At 32.2% G+C, this 23,679-nt stretch overlaps 1 protein-coding gene across 2 annotated transcripts; it reads right to left on the reverse strand.

The window, feature by feature from the left end:
• Positions 1–805: 805 nt before the first annotated feature.
• LOC111694739 (pituitary homeobox x) lies at positions 806–23,626 on the reverse strand. 2 transcript variants are annotated; one of them, XM_023463735.1, is made up of 6 exons: positions 23,116–23,626; positions 22,426–22,622; positions 8,949–9,073; positions 8,162–8,257; positions 2,242–2,489; positions 806–2,091 (listed from the first exon to the last, which is right to left on the reverse strand). In XM_023463735.1, the coding sequence occupies exons 2-6, from the start codon at positions 22,619–22,621 to the stop codon at positions 1,761–1,763; spliced, it is 996 nt and encodes a 331-aa protein (XP_023319503.1). In that variant the 5' UTR covers position 22,622; positions 23,116–23,626; the 3' UTR covers positions 806–1,760. The 2 variants fall into 2 exon arrangements, with proteins under 2 accessions (XP_023319503.1, XP_023319504.1); XM_023463736.1 differs by lacking the exons at positions 22,426–22,622; positions 23,116–23,626 and adding an exon at positions 20,571–20,654.
• Positions 23,627–23,679: the final 53 nt, after the last annotated feature.

Below are 23,679 nucleotides of genomic sequence, written 5' to 3' on the forward strand. Positions count from 1 at the left end.
TTAATGAAAACAATATTTGAATAATATTTTACTTTGCCAATTGGATGAAAATCAAATTTTGGAGTTGGTGGGCTTAAAAGGAAGCTCAGAGCAGGAATATGAATTGAATCAGTAGAGTTTCAAATAGTGCACGGTAACCAGATAAATAATTCTCAACTATAATTATAATAATAATGTAAGAGTGGGTGAGAGGAAGATTGGGTAAATATAAGGGTCCAGCAAGGAACCAAATTAATCATAACAATAACAAAGATTGTAAAAATGTTTGGTATTTTCGGGCAGGGTTAGAACTAACTGTTGACGATTTTCCCTCATTATACCGGTCTAGTGCTGCAATTGTACTGAATATGAATTCACTCGTACCGACCAGTCTATACTACCTGCAGTGTAAACAAATATGTACATATGCAATGTCTACGTTCCTTTCTTTACTTTTCCAGGAATCGAATTTAATGAATTTGAGCTTGGTACGTCGCTGAACGACCTAGAGCCGGTTCAAATCTTGAATTTCCTATTTAAAGCTAAAGATTTATGAGACCCGGCACTGGTTTCTAATTCATCAAATTCGATACCAGAGATGGAATTTAAGGAATTTGAGCCGCGGTTTAAATCCGCCAAAACCCGGTTTAATTTAAGCGCCGGCTTAAATCTTGAAACATTTGATACAATTTTAAGTGGAACCAACCATATTTAAACTGCGGCTTAAATTTAAACCACCGCTCAAATTCTTTAAATTCGGCCACAGGTCTATCTTTTCAAATGCCTTTGTTTGGAATATCTGCCTTTATCGAGATTAAAGAATACATTAAATATACGTACTTTTTATTGCGATATGTTGTGTACGAACAAAAATAGAAATTGAAAGATTCCCTTTGCACATGCAGTTTATGGTTGTATGTTGTGAGCATTAGATGTTTCGGCCAATACATCATCGCATATTTTAAGAATTGTTGACTAGAAAATCTACAATATTGCTACATTTGGCACAAAGGCAACATGATCTTTGCAAAATATATTTTTTTCAGATAAATGTATGATGTATATTTTGTTATTGATTTTGAAATTTTTGATTTCTAACAATTTCTTAGATTTAAAGAGAGCTTAAATTTGGCACACACATAAATAATAAAAAAAACTTGAAAAGCATACCAACTGTAATCAGTTTTAAACAATATTCTTTGGTCATGATTTTTGGTAAACACAAGTGTCATTTTTAGGACTTTATCCTAAAATACGATTCCCCTCACAAAAAAAATATTAGCAAAATTTAAAAAAAGGCTTTGGCGAATCGTTTTTTAGGAAATCAAAATTTTAACCTTAGATTTTGAAATAATTAGATTAAATAAATATACATAGTATACAGTTCGTTTTTATAATAAATACATATTTAGTAACTAACAAAAGAAAATTAATTTTAATTTCGTTTGATAACAGATCTTGGTTCAAAGAAGAATACTTGAATATTTTTTGCATTTGATCAATGTAAGAAAGTTTATTAATGAATGTATTATTGAAAAGAAATATACAAGACAACAACAAAAATGAATATCTCGTTACTTTTTCTCTTTTATTTTTGTTTTAATTATATATTTCGTGACACGTTGGGAATAAACTCAATCAGATATTTATTTCTTATTAGTTAACTAGGATGGAAAGAAAATTACTGCTGAAAATGAACGAAAACACTAGACAAAATGAGAGTAAACTTTGCCGCTAGAGATTTTCGATAGCGGCAAGTAACGACCAATCCTGAATAAGGTCTAGATTATCGGCCTGTCAGGGGCACCTGTATATTGGCAAGCTGAAAGGGAGCGCGGTGAGAGGGGGGGTTGAGGTGAATATGAACTGAAACCCGACTGATGATGCTTTGCCTTTAGTCTCAGAGATGCTATAGAGGAAGACATCCCTGGATAGGTTGATTCCTTGTAATCCTTGTACATGTTGTAGTGTGAGGGTGCTGGAGTGGAGTATGGAGAAGAAGAAGAGGAGAGGGATGATGATATAGATGTCACACTAGGCATAATAGAGGAGGAGTTCATAGTACTTGCGCTCTGAAGACACGCCATCGAGTTAAATCCCATGGATGACATACTAAAATAAAATAGATGATCACTTTCAATTATTGTGGGGAAAAAATAAGTAATCCAGATACTATACAAATACAAATGATTATTTGTTTTTCTAATGACTCCAATGTTTATGTGAATAATATATAACAAATATTTCTATAAAAATAAATACCTAGATTGGTTGTGCATAAGAGGAGTGTTAAGTCCCCAAGCAAATCCCTTAGCTAGGGAGGGAGAGGGTACTTTAGCTGCCCAGTTATTGTAGCTTGGATATCCGTAGCTGGATAATCCATCTTCAGGGAAAGGTTGCATTAGTCCGTTGAACTGGGATCCAAATCCTCCTTTACCAAAGTCTGAACTAGCGTTTAGTAGATGCCTTTCACGTTTTCTCCACTTTGCTCGACGATTTTTAAACCATACCTGAAAAATATACGCATTATTAAAAAAAAACATCAATTTTATCGTGGATTGGTTGCAACCTTATAATTTAGATGGTTCATATTCCAGAAAAGAAAAATGTCTAGAATCCAAGTTGAATTATTTAGTAGCTGAGATGATTCTAAAAACTGTTGAACACTCTCCTATTCTCACATTATGTATTGAGAAGCGTTCCACCGGAAGATATTTGACACTTCTCCCGTTTCTGTTTTTCCTCCTCTCTCACACACCTCTCTTTTCAATAGATTCATAATTCTGAATTAGCATAATGTAACATATTGCAGACCTAATAAAATCATGATCATTCCCTGGAAAAACAAATCCAAATTCTTTATAAGACAATAAACTGCATTTACTTACTGATAAAATCAATTTACACTCTTACATTAAACCTAAGTTCCAAAATTCATTATTGTATTATTTTCATACCGCATGAAAATCTAAAAATACTTCTTCCAATTTTCGTGTCACTCCATCATTAATTGTTTGTTTATGCGATTATGGATCAGGAAATTGGTTTAATGACTTATTTGCGTGAATGATTCTGTAAGTTGAAGTGGATGATTTAAATAAAGATAACCTATTTATAAATTATCACATTTAGTAAACATTCACATACATGTATAAATGTATACACAAGACAAGCAAATAGATTGTTCAGTTTAATTTTTTTTTTATATTCAGTATTAAAACAGCAATTTCTCATGCACTGTGTTTCAAGGAGTGTACTGTGTAAAGTATACTGTCTAGAGACAAAGAGAATAGAATATATATTAGAGGAGAATTTACTAGAAAAAAGTGTAAAACGGCCATTTTGTTGTACTGTTTCCATACTGCAGGTGTACTTCACATATTTATGCTATATAACCTTTTGGGCCCTGGAATATCATTTTATAGAAAATCTAAAATTAATATTAAAAGAAAACCAAATTATGAAATAGGCTGGTTTCATAATTGACCAATGATCATTTCACATAGACTCTATTGCCTTTCACTTTACAAACGATGATTTTCCGTTATAATTATAAATCAAATGATGTTTTTTTATTCACCTAATTCCTTATAAAGTTTGTTTAACAGCTTTAAAAAATTCGAAATTGAAATGGATAGTATAGGCAACCTACTGTATTAATGTACTCTACTGCATATAATTTGTGAACATTTACATGATTTGTACACTTTGAACTCCCTTTCAGGGTGAAAGGGACTGAAAAAATTCATACCGAGAGATTCTTTAAATTCCCCTCTAATATACATTCAATTCTCTATGGTCTAGAGACATATACATGTATATGTATTGTATATAAAAAATGTATGTATGTGTGCAAACATCGAATGAATTTGTTTTACTTCAGATCAAAACTGACTTTTTACTTTTCACATGTGAAAAGTGAAAATATGTTAATTTAGAAACAACGACCTTTACTAATTCTGTCAAATAGAGGTTTTATTAAAAAAATTTACATTTTCATAAAAGTTAAACAAGTGAAATTACAACTCCTGAATCAATATAGGCCGATAAGAAGCCGCTTTAATCTTCACAAAGTAAACTGTCTCGAAATATAGTTTGCCTTTGTTTACTCTTATTTGCGTCGAGAGTTTTCTCGCTTTTCAACTTAATTTAACTCCACAAATAATCACGGCTCTTTGAGTAACGAAATTCCTATTTGAATAAATTATGCATATTTTTTTACCAAAACTTTTTATTACCTACCCAAAGATTCAAAAAGTTTTTGGGTCAAATACGATCGATTTTATGATCATTATTTTATATCCCTGCATGAACTCTTAATCAAAACGTGCTTAAAAAAAAGGAAATTTAAAATATATATGTTTTAAGTAACAATTTTTGTATCATTTACATATGTGTAGCTTTAGTTCACACGGAGCTCTATTAACATCTGTTCTTACCGATTAACTCTGAAATGTGACTATGTAAAAATTTAAATGTTCAAAATCAAACAATTTAAAACAAAGGAATTGAGTCTTTGCCACAAACTCTGATTTTCTAATCCCTATATCTTTGGATTCCAACGTCGTAAACCTTTGACATTTCAAATTATGACTTTTGTTTAATTAAAAAATATAAGTTTGAAATATCAAAGGTTTACGACATTGGGCTTCAAAGATATTGGGATTAGAAAATCAGAGTTTGTGGCAAAGACTCAATTGCTTTCACAAAGTATTTACGTTTCGGCCAAAAAGTATTTACGCCTCGGAATGTCCATTGAAAATATGTACATTATTAAACTTGCAAATCTATATATGTTTGTATTGTATTTACATTGTAGTATGTATTAGAAAAGGAGTGCAAATACATTTTGCTCCATTCGATAAACATTTCTTTATTCAGTTGGTTTCTATATATAAATTTGGCTTGTCTGTCTGTCTGTTTGTTTGTTTGTATCCAATAAACGTCAAAACGGCTGAACCGATCGGGCCCAAATTTTTTGTGGGACATCTAGGGACCTCAGGGAAGGTTTATGAATGATTGAAATTTTAACATTTTGTGTTTAGAAGTTTTTTATTTTTGTAAAATTTTTAAAATGCGCGAAAAAATATTATGAAATCCGCAAACTGTTTTTGTTTTTGTTTTATACTGTACAAAGAGAAGATGCTCACAGATAAAGCCACAATTAAAAGTTTAAATAGAAGATGGGCGCGAAGCGCCCTGAATTTCTAGTATAGGTAAAAATTGAATAGCAGCTGTTAAGGTATATGAATTACGTAGTTAAGTGTCCGAATTTAATGAATTTAAGCCACGTCTTAAATCCCTACAAAAACTGGTTTTAATTGACCGCCGGCTTAAATCTTGAAAAATTTAATACAAAAGCCTAAAAGCCTAGAAAGAAGGGCGCGAAGCGCCCTGAATTTCTAGTATAGGTAAAAATTGAATAGCAGCTGTTAAGGTATATGAATTACGTAGTTCAGTGTCCGAATTTAATGAATTTAAGCCACGTTTTAAATCCCTACAAAAACTGGTTTTAATTAACCGCCGGTTTAAATCTTGAAATATTTAATACAAATTTAAGTGGAACCAACCATATTTGAGCCGAGGCTTAAATTTAAACCGCGGCTCAAATTCGGCCTCTGATAATCTAAAGCCCTGGTTCAAACTTAAAATTATATTATTTAAAACAGCTTTTGATTGATCATTTTATAAATCTTTCAACTAGTTCTGTGTGATTTTAGCTTGCTCTCTTTTATTTACTGTTAAGTAAAAGACACGATCATAGGCTATTTTTAGTGTCTTTGGTTTATGTTGATAGTTAAAATTAGACGCATACATGTTGATCGGGCTTTTTTGTTTGCTGCTGGTAAATATCTGTAATGCCTGATAATCTGGGCCCATATTGACACAAGTATACACCTTGTCATTGAAAAGTTACACAGACTATAAACTTTTAACATTATTATGTGTGTTATTTCAAGATAAATGCATCTATGCAGACTGTTATCTCCCCTCTGCAGGCCCAAAAATTATCATTTCTTTAAATGAATGTGACAAGTCGGATTTTAAGAAACCAGTACATAGCCTAAACAAACGAATATGTAGTTTATTCTTCAAAACTACTTGAGATACAGACCAGACAAGAGTAGTGTTTAAAAATTCGAAGAGGAAGCTGTGAGGGAACCCATAACAAGATAAAGTCCAAAAATGTCCGCCCAGTCGTGTGCCATCTTCTAAGTGTTCTTTCTTCTGGCAGTGCCTTCACGTATTCCCCCATTTAATCCTCTTAACCCTTAAGAAACGCCCCGTCGTGTGTCTTGTTGATTTACAAAAGTAACAAAATAAATTATCTAATTTTGGGGATTAGACAAAAATGCAATCATAGCTTTCGTTTGTTTTGAGCAGCAGTCGAAAGTTTCAGCAAGAAATAAAAAGTAATAAATTCTTTTTTTAGGATGAAAAAGCTATATATTTTCACTCTGATTGAATGTATAGAGGAACACGGGTCACTAGTTCAAATACTTAAAATACAATGTTTATACTCATATTTGAAACCCTAAACTAGTGATGAAAGCTGTTCACCAGCTGCTCAGAAATACTTATTTAAGTAAGAACTGGGTAATTTCCTAGAGAACGATTTTTGGACCACCCCCCCTTTTTTCTATCATTTTTGATCGATTTTTAGGCATTTTTAAATAAGACACACATGGATAAAGTTGGTCATGTGGCCGCAGCGCCAGCCTCATAGCTTGTCCTAGCCGCGGCACTCGGCCCCCCAGCCTGTCCTTGCCGCAGTGATCGGACCCCAAGCCTGTCCTAGCCGCAGCACTGAAAGTGTCTTCACCTAACCTAACCCTAAATATATACTAATTTTGTTGAAAATTGTTGAAATTGAAGGTCTGTCCTGGCCGTAGCGCTGGGCCCAGAAATTGTCCTAACTTAACCTAACTCTGAAATAATACAAAAAAAAATATTTTACAACCTAATCCCGCCTTGTCAGTTTAATTGATCCAAGCAGGCTGGAAATCTATTAATATATTTACGGACATAGGTGGAGAGATGCAAGGGGGTTATTCTAAATGGTGATCTCTAGTCTTATCTGATTTTATGTATTTTGTACTGTTTAAATCTTTTTGTTCATCTAGTTAGTTGATTTCTCAATATTTGCCCCCACCACCCCTAGCCTCTGATTCAATCATGAAATCATTGTGTTATTATCTGGTTCCCACCCTAAATATCTTATCAATTTGTCCGTTTGTAGTCTTAGTATAGTTACTATATGTAATGTTTACTCTAAGGGGAGTAAAGTGATGTCGTGTAGTGTGTGTTATGAAGAAGGGGGGAGGTCCTTAAAAGAGATATTTTAATTTAAATGAATTGTTATACATAACCACAACACAACTGGAGGTAAATGCCATGGATCAAAGTATAAGTATATTAGTATAGAAAGGAAATGAGTCTTTGACACAAACTTAAATTTTCCAATCCCTATATCTTTGCAACCTGATGTTGTAAGCCTTAGATTACTAGATATATCAGAATTCATAGTTTGAAATATTTAAGGTTTACAAAGATATACGAATTAAAAAATCATAGCTTGTGGCAAAAAGACTCAATTCCTTACACTTAACTTTGCCTTACAATAATTTAGGCAACAACAAAGGAAGTAACAAATGAATTCCAAAAAATCATGAAATGATGTTTTACGAGGGTGAAAAAAAAAATTTGTTTTTAGTTATTCAAAAATTATAAGTAGTGTTGACTATCGACAAAACAACCGGATTTATCTGTTTACAAGCGAAATTATGTATTACGTAAAATATGTGTGTTTGATGTGTGTCAGGAGAAATCTGAACCCTTACAAATGTAACACCAGAGTGCGAGATAGGTTCAGTGACCCAATCAGAAAACTATCCTTGAAAATTATCTAAGTTTTATCGCTGTACAAGGTATTAATGAAGCACCTTAAATGTTAAGAACATGTACAAATCTAGAGAAGGGAAACAACTTTACGGTCAAATTTACAATTATAAACCCACACATACTTCATTGTAGCCCTCGATATAAAGATTTCAGACCAGCAAAGCGCTCGGTCCTATCTTCAAGTAAAGTACTATGTTTTACGTTAGAATAAGATTATTTTTATTCACAGAAATATTATAAAAGGTAGATATGTTAAGTAATAACAAATTTCATTACTTACCCGTACTCTGGGTTCCGTCAGATTAGTCCACATTGATATCTCCTCTCTTGTTGACATGTCCGGATACCGGTTTCTTGAAAACAATGCTTCTAACTCCTAAATGAAATAATTTTTTCAATGCAATAAAGGTGTTAGGGATTAATTGTAAATTACTTTTGATTTTCAGAATTATTGTCTGAAAGTGAAAACATGACTTTATAAAGATTTTTTATCTCCAATTCTTTAATTACAGGCACTTCAATCTTTATAGGTAATCTTCATATGCAAACAAGTGGATCAGTAAATAATAGTAATAAAAAGGTTATATAAAAAATCTCAGGAATATAAATTATTTAAAAAGGCTTCTACGAGCCTGTTTTAGAGGCGCTTTGCGCCACTCTCTCTTGAGGATAAGTATGAACTCCTCTTTTATAATTTTTATAACTTTAATGTAGAATGCAACATTCTACATTATAAAACAATAACCAATTAGAATTTGAAGATTTTCATTTCTTTTATTTGTCAGTTCAAAATTTTTAAAGTTAAATTGGTTTTTTTTTGAGGGGACATATGTTAATCCTGACCAGCAATGGTGCGATTGTTTTCCTGTTTATTTTTATCATTAAACACGCCTTATATGGATATGTTAGGTCTAGGAAAAAAATTGGTCCAATCAGTTTAGACCTTTTACCAATAGTCATGTGTAGCTAAGCTCAATGCTAGATTTCAGGACAAGCCACCCAGTTGTGTTGTTTTTGATGTAATTGCATCCTAGGGAAATGTTAAATACATGTAAATTTAAATAAACCTGTAATTGCTGGGATGTGAAGTGTGTTCTCTGTCTCCTTTGTCTTTTCTTTTTTCCGTCCTTATCTTGGAGATCATGTTGACTATCTGCAACTTCACTGCTCTGACTCGGAGCTTCCCCAGGATCTAAAATATAAATTCAGAATTTACACAGTTACTTTGTTTTTTGGATTTGACTTAAGATGAACCAACTCTGTGTACAAAAATTTATCGAGTTCAATTTTTAATGTGATACTAAATTGATCAATAAATATTTGTATTGTTATTAAAATGTTAGTCATTTTATGTAATATTTATCCATTGTATTCTTTGTGGCGTAAAATATGAGTCAGTGCGTGTTTGTTTGTATACCCAGCCAACCAACAATAGGATGGTTTAGCAGAGGTCCCCTTTATACACTGATATATAGGCGTGATGACACCAACCCAATACAATAGAGAACAGGTGGCGGTATCCCCAACACCCCCTCCCCTCACATATCAGACAATCGCTCCCTGTATCATATCAAAATATAAATTTCATCAACCAAAAACTGATGATAGAATGATGATGATTAAATGTTCCCCAGGACGCTGAGGATCTAGGTTTTTATCTTACAAAACTTAGATTATTCAAAACTAATGGCTCAAAACACATGGTGATTTTTAGGGATCAAATTTTATAAATGTAGAAGAGAAATAAATAAATGAAAAGAAAATACATATAATTGATTTTTGGCCGGCGACTAGGCTTAACTTTCTATTCACTCAAGTGTCCAAGAAACCTAAGAATAATTTATTTGAAAAAATTATTTCAAATTATTTTTGATCTCACTGAACAATATGAACCAGCAATTGTAATCGGTAACAATATGTATCAATTTCATATAAAAGGCATAAACATTTTTTTCAGAAAAATATGAATTTATTCGTAAATTCTTTCTTTTTATATATTTAAAAATGTTTAACAGTACTCTTAAAAGTTTACAAGAACACTATCAATATTCTTTTACTAAATGCATTTTGTGGTAGAATACATTTTGTAAAAGGATGTATTTTGTTTTCGAAAATATGTTTTAGTCGGATACAATTTGCGTCCGGGATATATTATGTAACTAGATATGTTGTTTGATTTTTGTGATTGAAGGATACATTTTGCGTCAGAAATATATTGTGAGAAATTGTTTGAATCGGATGCAAGGATACATTTTGCAAGTACTCACAACTTAGTTAGCTTTTGGTTGATAACTATTGAATAAATAAGATGAAATAAAGGGTTGTGAAGATGGTATTGTTAGATGATCCCTAAAATGTGACATATGTGTAATCGTGTAGTATGCTGAGCGTATTTGTTTATCAATCTCCAGCAGACCGACAAATACTCAAGAGATGAACCGACAGGGAGGAAAATTAAAAGGACAGACAATTTCGTAGACAGTGAGCGAGGACGAAGCTAATATTGATCTGAGCTTGGAGAACACTGAATTCGCATCTTAAAATTACGTTTAAAGGAATACGCATGATTTTAAGTGAGAATATTGTTTTCATATTTCCCATGGCAAGCTAAAAATGAACCCCTAATATATTTTTATATCTTTACAATATCAATACAAATCCTGAGGAAAAAGTTTAAAATTATCTAAAGTTCAATTAACCGAAACTTATTATTGTGGAAAATCTTTTAAGGCACGACTGAACAATTTTAAGTTTAGGATAACACCCCCCCCCCCCACACACACACGTTTCGGTTATATTTCCACCCTCCTTGCTGGAACTTTTCGTATTATGAACTAACTCGGGCGTTTTGTTTCCCATTCTATGTCTCTCCGCCAATCTTAATACTGGCGGCACCTTAGATAGAACCAAATCTTGCAACCTTAAGAAGTGGGGAAAAAGCTTTGTTTGAACTTTTTATGGAAATATGATTAGGTTTAATTGAACCAAGCTTTTTTACTTAAAAATTCGTTTATTATCAATATAAATCAGAAAAAAAGTTCTTAATTATTTAACTGCAGAAGAAATAACAGGTAGACATCAAAATAAACAAAAAATGAACTGAGTTCTGGCCACAAACTTAAATTTTCTAATCCCTTTATCTTTGCAACTTGATGAAATAAACTAGACTGTTTAATATAACAGAATTCATAGTTTGAATTATTAAAGATCTACAACATCGAGTTTCAAAGAACTTAGTTCCTTTGTAAAATCATCGTTTAAGGACAATATTCCATTCATTCTTTAATCCCACAATTGGTAATACTCCTTTCATTTGGTGGAAATAATTTTATATATTCATAGTTCAGGATTACAACAATATACGGTTATATTCAGACACACGCGTTTTAGAGACAGCGTCCCTCTGCAATATATATACACGTAAATACGCACAAAAAGACAACACGTAAGTAAACTATATATAAAAACTATTCCTTCCTATCTAAGACCCTAAAATGTATCGTATTCAAGCATTTAGATATTAAAAATCGGTCATTAAGATTATATCAATTTTTTAGCGACCTTTACAAATAAAAACCTTTCTTCTCCTGTAAAATATCTTTTAAACCAGTTGTTGTTACCTTGTGATATTTCAAAAGTAGAGATTTCACATAGATCCAGACAATGTTCAAGACTAGTTCGACTTTGAAGTGTTGCAACGTCTTGGCTTTTGATTTTACCACACTAACTCACTTGTACTTTTTTGTAGCCCAGGCAAAAACAGTTGAAACTTTATCACACTTGTTTTTAGTTCTGTCTTTTAAGAAGTTATTGGCAAAATTTTCAACGATTTTGCAGCTGAGCTTGCAATTTTTTGATCAAACTGATTTGATCCACACAGAATTCATAGTTTAAAATATCAGAAAATCAGAGTTTGTGGCAAAAACTCAGTTCCTTCACACAAAAAAAATCTTACTACTCCTTTAGATTTACGAGCTTTCTGTTACACCCCCCTCTCTCCCCCTCCCCAATTTTAAAAGACAAAATGAGCATATGTTGTGGGATGGGTTGGTGATATAAAGACTAATGTGAATGTGGGGGAATGAAACTGGGGGGAATACATATATAAATATTATCTAACTAACTAAATGCCACATAATAAATCACATTTTGTTTACATACACTCTATGCAATGTAAAATATGGCGTATATGCATAATAGGGTTTCCAATTTTACTGAATCTTTCCGGAAGCTGTTAAGAATTTAAAACCAAAAAAAAACATTTAAAAAATTGAGTCTTTGCCACAAACTCTGATTTTCTAATCACTATATCTTTGGAACCAAATTTTGCAGACCTTAGATATTTGAAATTATAAATTCTATTAGATCAAATAATCTGAGTTTGAAATATCAAAGGTTTACATCGAGTTCTAAAGATATTTAGGTTTAAATGCTTGATTTTGTTCCAAAGACTCAATTCCTTTACTTCTGTTTAGCTTTTACAAGGTACAGTCATTCGTAGTAAGTAAAAAATGATTTCTTAAACAATACAAAAACATAATCGTTGGTTATGCGGGCCACATTGATACAATTACATATTTTATATGTAAATCCTTTTATTCGTCTCCTATCTAAAATATCAAAATATCCTATCACATCCCCTGGATTAACTTCGGACCTCCTGTATTGATCCATTTGGACAGAAATAGATAAAAAATAATTGATAGATTGTTGCGAGAATTTGTGCTATGTGATGGAGTAAGACGGAGAAAACAATTACAGTGCAAATGTGTAGTAATATTGTATATATATATATACATCATGTTATTAATCTGCAATTCCATCGCAAATATGGAAATCTTTGTTAACCATAAAATAAGATGATTGTGGGAAAGATGAATATATTTCATGTTTTTTTTATTTTCTTATTTTATGTTAAGCGTCTGGTGGGCAAATATTAGACCCTTAAAGGGACTGTAAACGTAATTTCAAGTGGCCCTCCATTAATAGAATGGCTTTTCCGATCCAGAACGGTACCCTTTAAAGGATTGTCTAATTAAGCATGAATTAGATATCCATGTTTTTTTAAACTGATTACTTTCTTGTGCGGGTTCTCTACAATAGTGACTTGCATATTACTAACTTCAGAAATAATGGAAAAATTTCAAATTACTAAGCCTTTTTTCGTGAATTCCGCCCCCCCCCCCCCCCCCCCCCCCCAGCCACTATTCTATGTGACGAAGCACCTTGTCATTACATTTCATGGGTTATCAGGACCATAACATTATATTCTCATTTCTCGGATGTTAACCAGCATACGCCCGAACTATATAGAACAACTTGATCGTGTGAATATCTTAACAAGCTACAGACACAAGAGCAAATGATTTTATTATGATAATAAAGATAAAAGCTCAGAATTCTTTTTGGGCTAAAGGAATTGAGTTCTTGCCAGAAAGTATGGTTTTATAATCCCTATATTTTTGCAATCCAACGTCGTAGACCTTAGATATTTCAAACTATGATTCCTAAATTATTATTTAATGTAAGTTTGAAATATCAAAGGTTTACACCATCAAATTGCAAAGATATAGGGATGTGAAGATTTGAGTTTGTGGCAAAGACTCAAATCCTTTGGCCATAGTCATTTCACGAACATTTACATTTTTCATGGACATTTAGACAGAAATTGCACAAGAATGTGTAAATATGCTATATTTGTGATTTTTCAAAAAACGTCTTTAAATTTGTAAAAAAAAAAATCGAATTTCAGAATAGTTAATGTGCTGGAAAATAACTAAAAATATTGGTGTGTACGCACAGCATGGTCCCTCATAAAGACACATTACAAGTTGAGGTCAGGAAACCCCGAGCAGTGTTCCCATGGGAGAACACCAGGGATAGTTATTCTTTCTCTTCTAAACCGTAATTATTATCAGATGATTGCAGCAGTATGAATCTTTTAGAGTATTGGCAACTTAAAATGGTTTAAAATAGCCTTAAAAAAGAAAATAGATTTGTAAAATGAAAGTTCCCATCCCAGTGATCCAGATATGTAGAAGAACAGTGCCTGTAGAAACCATCATAATCCGTCACTATTTGGCAGTTTAAACAGTTTAAAATCTATCATCGTGTGAGAACAAATTGCATATAGTTCCCTACTATTGACTCCTCAACCCCCCCCCCCCCCTCCTTCCCATTGCCGCCTGAACAATGATAACACAAAATGTTGTGACCCATTATCTTCATTCACTTTTATACTTATGTGTTGTTTGCAGATATATGCGTATAATCGATAATATTTGAAATGTTACTTTAAACCTTTTCTTTTTCCTTGGTTAGAGTTTTCTTCTTTTGTTAAATCTAGAAAGTTTTCAATTTTCGAACCTATCCAATAAAAGGTTCCCTCTATTCATAGCTCCACAAAACAAATTCCTTTGTTTAGAAACTTTAAACTATTCTGTTCATTGTTTATATTTAAATAAAACCAGTTAAAATAACATGCTGACGAATTTCTGCCGAAGAACGGTGAGATCTGGAACAATAATAAGGACCCCATTTAATTTTGGAATTTTCCCTGAAGTTTGGTTTTAAATTAAACTTAAGATTGTATAAAAACAATTGGGCTTAAATAAACTTGTATTCCCATGGGGCTTCCTTATCTCATTTCTCCACACAACAAAAATAATTAGGAAAATGTAAATCCCAAGTTCTGCATATACATTCATTTAGGTACACATTTTATAAAGTAAACATATGAACCAAATCTGCAAAGATAGAAACATTATGCGTATAGTTGTAGAATATTTACATCCATGAGGAATCTATTACACAATGTACAAGGTATATCTATAGATAAAGTTTGGTTTAAAAATTCAAAATTAGTTTGGTTTAAAAGTTCTAAATTGAGTTGGTCGGCTTTTTTTAGGGAAACTTGAGGCAAAGCTGTGTTTGATATGAACAACAAAGGAACGATCACAAGAAAATACGACTTTCAACTTTCTCTCTATCATGAATTTTCCTTCAGTGCAATTCAAATATAATAAACACCGTGTATTATTGTAGAAGAAAACTTTTGTATTTATTCTGACGGATTTTGTACTATTACGCACGTGTCCGATCACGTGATAGGATTAACCACGTTTTCCCGGCATTAAAAGGATAAATGGCTGGTAAACGATGGGTTGGGGTGGGGGGGGGGGTCTTCTGGGTAGAGGGGATCTAACCCCCGCTGTTCAGCTCCCTATCATGCTGGGATACAACCCTCAATCACGCCCCGTAATAAAGTCTGGGTTGCTGACACATATTGGTGTGATATACAGGAGAAATATGATTGTTCTGTCTTAATACAAGAAACTATAGGAATAAAGGATAATGCATCCAGAGGGGGGGGGGATAGGCTAAGAACTTTCATTTAGAAGATATTTGATTGATGTGAATATATAGATGTGACATTTCATTTACTTTATGCGCCATGAATCTTTTTTAATAAAAACTTTTAAGAAATATAAAATTTCATATAAAAAATATTACTTTGAGGTTTATGAGGAAAATGTTAGGTGAACCGAAAAGATATATGAAAAAATGTGCCAGATCGGCAAGTATTGTTCTAAGAAAAATACTGATAAAAATAGAAATTGAGTTTAAATTAAAATTATAGCCAATAATTTTAATTCAAAAGTCAATTATTATTTTCCATATTTTCAATTTTCAACTAGAAGAAAATGAAGAACAAGAAATATGAAAATATCAAAATATTTCCATCTGATCCATATAAATATTTAAAATATTGTAAAATTTAATTAAAATAAATTATTAAAGTTAAAAATATTTTCTATATTTCAATATAATTTATAGGTTTATTAACATTGCAACATCGGTATTTGCAATGTACAAAAATAGTTTCAAATTTTGCTCATCCTTAGATTTACTGTAATCTATGAATTAAATCATTAATGCTAGGCTCGTTACATGTACATCAACAATTTATCTAGCAATTTATCTCTTTATTACAAATTAATCTGTTGATTTATTTATATCTCTAAATTGTACAGAATGACAGAATCAACTCAGTACTGCAAGAAAAGTATTGGTAAAGGATTTTAAAAAGAAATTTGACCTTTTTTTACCAACAACAAATATTAATCGCAGTCTATAAAAGACGATTCACTTAGTTATGTATATTTTAAGAACCAATAGAAACGTGATTCAAATCAAACACCTATAAACCCTTTAACCGATTAAAGAATTATACTTACAAAAAGAATCTGTAGTTCATTCCTTAGTGAATCTTTTAAGGGGTACCATATGACTTGGTTTAAATTGGTGTTTGACGTCTATTCAAAAACAATGAGATTGTACACAAATACTTCAATAACTTTTTTTTTATTTAAATTAAATTATCCAAGAAAAAAAACGTGTTTTAGCTCAAATTAGTAAATGGAATCATCTAGTATTGAAATAAGGGTGGTTCAAGTGTTCTGAATTGTTATAAATACAATTGCGTGTTGAAAAAAAAGTTTTTTAACTTTTCACATTTTTTTATAACTATCTCTCAATCTATCGAGGTTGAGTCAAGATAACAAGCAGTAGGAATTTAAAAAGAATTCGCCGAGGATCACGTCCCAGACAGAATTATTACTCTACAACTATTTTACTTACATTTGTAATATTGTAGGGAGGCAAGTTAAATAGGGTGAAAATTCAGTGTTAATGAAAAGACCCCAATTTATTTTCAGTTTACCCATATCTTCTCAATTATATACATATATATACACATATATGAAACATTTGGGAGGATATTTTCGCTCTCCTCTGAAGATTAATACTAATTGAGCAAGGGCAGTCGTGCATTTATGAATATAAACGAAATCAAAAAGTTACAAAATTACTTAATCCTTTACCATAAATACACAAATGATCCTGCAGTGCAGGCAAATCATAGAGGAGTTTTACCACAAACTTTAATTTTTAATCTCTATATCTCTACAGCCCAATGTTGTAGACCTTTGAAATTTCAAACTATGAAGACTGTTAGATTAAATAGTCTAAGTTTAATATACCAGAGGTTTTCACAATCAGGTTTAGAAGATAACAGGATTAGACAATTTGAGTTTGTGACAAAAACTCAGTTCCTTTCCGTTCTATCATTAATTATTCAATTTTCCCTTGAAATTTGAGTATTTGGTCCTGTCAGCTAAATTATATAGGATTAGGCTAATTACTTAACACAGTGGGTTATAGCCTGACCTCCATCACAACTTTTCGGGTTACCCCATCCCATAGCACACTAAACTTCTTCATGATCATTAAATTTTTTTTAAGTTATCTAAAATTAAATAAATTTTTTGATGAGCTTTACAGAGAACCAAACAAAATACTCTTAAATAATTGATCTATTTTCATTGTCATTTAATTTTATTAACATTGTCATTTAATTTTATTATATCTGCATTCTATTGCAGGTTTGAAATAAATCTATTTACTGATTATTTGCGACTACTGTGTCCGAGTTGAGGAGCCTAACCGACTTACAGTCAATCAAGCATCCATTTAGCAACCGACTTACAGTCAATCAAGCCTACCTATCTATTTATCAACCGACGTACAGTAAATCAATCAACGTCGCCCTCCTATAGTTTTACAACCATGTACTACCACATTCATGATGTATATCAAATTATGGGTTTTAGCTGGGTTTCATTTCTATTTCCCAATCATTTCTGGGATTAACCAACTCTATAAAATAAAAAACTTCCTTTACCACCTTTTCTGCTTTCACCTGACTTATTTTATACATTAAAGGTTGTCCACTATAAATTGAGACTTTTTGAACATCTTATAAAATAGCAAATCCATTAAAATGAAAAATCCGCGATGATCAGCCACCTGTGTCCTGGGAACTTAGTTGCTTGCATTGTTTTGATGAAAATTCATCACTAGCTTTTAAGGCGCTTTGCGCCCGTCTTCTATTTCAATTGTTAACATTTTCTCTTTGAATGCATTGTAAAACAAAAGACTAAAATTCGCGGATTTTATAAAAGATTTCGTGGATTTTCTAAATTTTTAAAGATCGAATATTGCTAGTAGCAAATTTTTGAAAATTCAATCATACATACCCTGGGGTCACATGAGGTCCCACAAAAATTTGGACCCGATCGGTTCAGCTGTTTTGACGTTTATTGGATACAAACAAACAAACAGACAAGCAAAATATTTATTCATCATAATGAAAGAAGATTAAGGGCATGAAAGAGGAGAGGATGAAAATGCTTTTTGGTAGGTTCTGCATAAAAAACTACTGTGCCAATTATAATTAATTATAATTGGAAAAAATATTTTTATACATGCACAGAGACTGCTTTTGGAGCCAGTGTTTCTCATGAAATTTGTCCTAAGTCAAAATCCAATCACCCAACGTAAATTTAAAACTGATGAGTGAGAGCGTTTTTTCTAAAGTCTCAATTTATAGTGTACACCTTTGATATATATTTACTAATTACATTGACTACATTTATACTGTAAAAAAAACTGGATTTATTTCAACCATTGTGCATATATTATATATATATACCTAATATACCTAATTTGACATATAGTGCTACTGAAATAAAAAATCGATTTTTGGTAAATTTATCTATTTTACTTTGGTAATGTTGCCTGTAAGATTATCTGCGCGAAGCGGCAAAAAAATTCATTTTTCCTCTTAATGGTAATTATGGACATGGATAATGGAAATGGGAAAAAGTTTCTAAACGGGGATGTTTATGTCCCCAAGATTCTAGGGGGGGGGGTTTAACCCCAAATATACTGCTTTGCTTTCAAAATTATATTTCTAAAATAACCAAGGTTTCCAACCCTTATTTTTGTCATTCTAAATTTATGTCGATGATTGTGGATGATTGCTGATGATTTACAACCATAATAATACAATTTACAAGTTTACAGGACCCTCCTAAGAAGCACCTGCGACCACCAACCATCGATACTACTGCAAGAGTCGGACGAAAATATCCTGGTTTCCGGAAAAATTACAATACCTTTAGGTATCATTAATTATGAAATATGAATAAAGGTTGTAAAATATTAACATTTTGAAGAAAACGAGATATGCATTGCAGTAGAAGAAAATCTTTGCATTGTAGAATTAAGTATGCTCCGTCAAAATACTCCATTTAGTTTCTTTTAAATTTGAATTTAAAAGTTTAAATTTAAATATAAAAGTTTATAGAGAAATTGTCTCTTGCTCTTACCCTATTTTTGGTTGTCTGTTTGTTTGGTTGTATCTAATAAACGGCTGAACCGATCGGGCCCAAATTTTTTGTGGGACATCTAGGGACCCAGGGAAGGTTTATGAAAAATCAAAATTTCAAATATTTGTCTCTATCAAAATTCGATCGTCATTAAATTTTTAAAAATTTTGAAAATCCGCGAAATCAGGTTAAAGTGGCGGAGAGTGATCAACTCCCATGCCTATAGAAAAAGTTTCTGAATGGTCCTGCAGATGGAAAATAATGCCGGCAAATACGATCTTGGAAATCCACCTATTTAAACAGAAAGATTCGCGAAAACTTATGTTTATAGGAGTATAAAACTAAAAGCCGTGTAAAAACGAAATTAACTCGTGACCATAGTTTTCTTTCATCGTTTTATTACTTGAGTTTGAGCAAGACGGGTGAGAGGAGTGAGAGTCCCAAACTAGTTATTGTTATAATTAGATACAATCAGAGACGAGCAGGGGATGGGAGCCAGCAGAAGAGAAGGGGAAGGGGGAGGGATGAGATTATATTGCTATAAATTCCAACCCAGTTCCAACAATTAATACTTAAAACTATTAAAGTTTAGCGCTCAGCAGATGTGCTTTTAAACAAATTAGTCAAGATGTAAATCTCCAGTTTAAGTAATTATTATTTTAGATTTTGTCAAACTAGAAGACGTAAGCATTACATTAATAAAAAAGAAAACTAGTAAATATTAGATACTATAATTGATGCATGGATTTAGGATTGTTTCATTTTTTGCATCTAGCTAAACATAGGAAATGAACCTTTGCCACAAACTCAAAAGTTATATTAAAGTTATATGAAATGTTATACACCTTTGATATTTTTAACTTGGGCTATTTAATTGATCTTACAGAGTTCCTAGTTTGAAATATCTAAGGTCTACGCCGTTGGGTTTAAAGATATTATCATATTAAGATTAGAAAATCAGTGTTTGTGCTAAAGACTCAATTCCTTTATTTCTCGTTCTCCAATAAAAAAAAAAAAACTAATTCTGGCGGAATTTTTATTTTACAATGCCTCAAGTGCAAACCCGCCCCTTTTTAGTAATAATTATAGCTTTTAATTGTTGTTTTTCAAATACCAATTTTCGCATTGTACTACAATAAAAAAGTTTGCAGATTTTTCTGTTTAAACGGGTGCATTTTTAAAAATATTAAATTATGACATTTTTTTCTATCAAAATGTGATCAAAGTTAGACCCAAAGTATTTGCCCGAAGTATTTGGAGTAAATGTTTATTAATGGAATGAAAAGAATGCCTTGGTCTTTAATTATTTTTTTAAAACTTTCAGGCACTTGTGTTTAGCTTTAGTTTTTCAGAAGCAATGGTTAACATTCTCTAATAGATTTTTGTATGAGAGCTTGTATGACCACGGTGGGTTTAGAAATTTATCATTTAATGGACAGAAACAAACAAACTACTTACAGACAGACGGATTAATGAATATTGAATAGCCTAGATATTGCATATTGAATAGGATATTATAGAATGCTATTGCTAGTGCTGCGTGACGTTTATAAACTTTGTAACAGGAAAGAGAGCGGAGTTTGCTCTCCCTTCACCGTTGGCGGCATTAACATTTGGCGGCTTCTTATCTACACCTTCCCCCCCTCATCCCTCACTCTATACTCATTCTCACACTTCGTCCCTTGTAAAATACGTATTGGACTAATTTACAACCCGCCCGAATATTTATGCGCCACGAAACGATTTTAAGAAGAGGGGAGGGGGAGGGGTGTAGGTTGTGGTCATGAGTTTCTGCAAGAATAAAAGAATATTCTAAAACTTTCCCTGGGATAATTAAAAAGAAAAATTTTTCCTTTTATGCTTAATTGAAAGTCCTTCAATAGTTTTGGTGAATTATATTGTCACACTAAGCCCGGGGTATCAGAAATGATTTTTTGCAAATTTTTAAAACATCCTACAAACCTAATCAAGTTTAATTTTTGATAAAAAGTTTTGTTTTGGATGATTGCTCATATCTTTCTAAAACTTTCTGAGAGCGAAAATTGTTTCTAAATTCATTTAGTCAAGAGTTTCAGTCAAAATAAGTATTTGTAAATATTGCTTTTCCAAGATATGCCAGAGTACACACCTCTCCGAAAGCAGGAAAGATTCCAAACTAAATTTTTAAATCTATAAAAGTAAGGTGTTTAATACGTATGCATATTATAATCTAAAATATCTGTAGGCGATTTCCTACAATACTATTTGTCCCCCCTTTCGTACTTACACCTTAAATGTTTCTAAAAGGGTTTAATTAAAAAAAAGTAATTAATACATACCTAGTATATACCAACTTGTTTACCTTAAACCCTAACTTACTTCCAGCGCCCAAAATAAGTACCAAAAGCCTAAAGGGAATCACATGCCCCCCCCCCCATGTAAAAGGCTTAGTTATAGTTCGAAACATTCGTAGATCAGCTCAGTTTTGGAAATTGTGATTAACTCTAATTTCAATAATCAAGGTTAAAAAAAAGCAAAATGTACGCAGTATAAATGACACATGATGTTTCTACATCTATTTTCCAAGTACTTAAAAAACAGTTATGTTCCATTTTAAGTTTGAAAATTCGATTAAAAAATTTAGGACACATCCTTATTTTAACGTTACATAAAATACTAAATTGATTACACCAATTAATAATTATTAGATCTATCACAAAAATCATTAAATGTATAGACAAAAAATCTTAAAATCTTAAAAACCTTTTCTTAATTACGTTTAGAATAGTGTTTAAGATAATTTTTTGTCATTTAGACCACATACATATAGCTTATTTTGACGGTTCAGTGTGCTGATCAAATGTATATATTTTACAATAGTTCCTGGTGGTAAAATAAATTTGGATTTTGTTATGATAATTTCTGATGGAATAACTCGATAGCAGACATAGTTCGTATTTATTAAGGCATTAATTACACTGCAAAAAAATGCTGTTGCTCTAATAGATATATCTATAATATTCAACGTGAAAAAATTATAGTTAGATATTTCTCACACTTTGTGCGTTATAATAATAGCTGCTTCCTTTATAATGAATGTTGTTTACTTTAACTGCAATTTTACCGTTGAATGCAAAAATAGCATTTTTTGCAGAGTAGTAAATATGTTTCGTTGGTTCATACAAAACTTTTCATTAAAACGAATTTTTTCTGCGACCCAGTTCATAGGTATTATTAACGCTTAACCTCAAAAATCAGTATTAGAAGTATATATATTACTACCGTGTGAATATAGAAATACATAAATTAATTGTTTGTTTATGAATCTACTTACCAGGTTTTATCTTTACTGTAGACGAGGGTAGGTGGGATGAGGGGGAGAACGATGAGTCTACGGGATGATGAAGAGGCGGGGAAAGGGGCCTGTGTGGAGGGAGGGGTTGGTGGGGATGAAGGTGTTCGTGGTGATGTACCTCTAAACCAAGATCATGGAGAGAGGTATGACCAAGTCCAACTCCCAGCATATCCATTCTTAAGATAAAACAAAATCAAGTTTAAAAATACTTTTTCATATGAAGGAAGTAAGGAAAATTTAAAACATTTACAGAAACATAAAGTAATTGACCCTTTGTCACAAACTCTAATTTTCTAATTCTTATATCTTTGCAACCCAACGTTGTAAACCCTATATATTTTAAGCTATGAATGCTGTTAGACCAAATAATCAAAGTATAAAATATCAAACCTGATGCAACCTGATGGTTTACATCAGGTTGCAAATATATATGCATTATAAAATTTAAGTTTTTGACAAATACTTTATCTTTAAATAGTTTAATAAAGTCAGAACCAAAAAAAGAAATTAAAATGTAGGCAAATGTGGCGATGCATCAAAAATAAACTAATCATTGAATATTTTTTTGAGAATGTCAGTTAAGTGTGAGTAAGTATTTATGAAAGGCGAAAGACTGCGGTTTAAACCTCTCATTTTAAATTTAATATCAGAGTAAGTATAACCTCCTACCTGGATATTCTCCTGGATTTTAAGATTTAGTTCCAATCCCTGGGATTTGTCAATACAAACCCAGGTTCCCAGAATAATGACTAGGATTAGTTTAGGAAAGACTTACTGTTCACTAATTACACACGATATCTGGGTTCAGGTATTTCAATGTTTGGGATCGGGAGCACGCGCTTTTAAGATTCGATTTAAAAAGTATTATTACGTTGAGCCCCCAGGATCTAGGAGGTTTCAAATGGATCACGACTAATCTTCAGAGCAGTCTGGGCTAAATGACTCTGTAGGCCCCGGGATCTGGGTAGGAGGGGCGCGGAGTGGAGAACCCGGGCTTATCCGTCCGTCCCGCCCCGACCCGTCCCGCCTCGTAATGTTGACTCTGGATAAGTAGAAGCATTTTTGCTAAGCCCCCTTGCCTTCCCGGGGTTTACTCAGTATTATCCAACTAAATCGGCGAATTCAGCCGCCTCTAATCTTGATCATATTTCTGTCATTCGCTGGAAATAAACAAATTATTACATTATTCAAAACAGAAAGGGGTTGAGTTTTTTTGCCACAAACTACGATCTT

The sequence above is a fragment of the Eurytemora carolleeae genome, unplaced genomic scaffold, assembly GCF_000591075.1.
Source record: "Eurytemora carolleeae unplaced genomic scaffold, Eaff_2.0 scaffold195, whole genome shotgun sequence".
NCBI lineage: Eukaryota > Metazoa > Arthropoda > Copepoda > Calanoida > Temoridae > Eurytemora > Eurytemora carolleeae.

What these genes read in the sequence shown, in the direction of transcription:
- LOC111694739 (XM_023463735.1), bottom strand. Translation starts at nt 22,621, where the DNA reads ATGGATATGCTGGGAGTTGGACTTGGTCATACCTCTCTCCATGATCTT. An exon ending in TACAGTAAAGATAAAACCTG is followed by an intron (nt 9,074 to 22,425) that starts GTAAGTAGATTC and finishes TTTATATTTTAG; the next exon opens with ATCCTGGGGAAGCTCCGAGT. An exon ending in TCACATCCCAGCAATTACAG is followed by an intron (nt 8,258 to 8,948) that starts GTTTATTTAAAT and finishes TATTTCATTTAG; the next exon opens with GAGTTAGAAGCATTGTTTTC.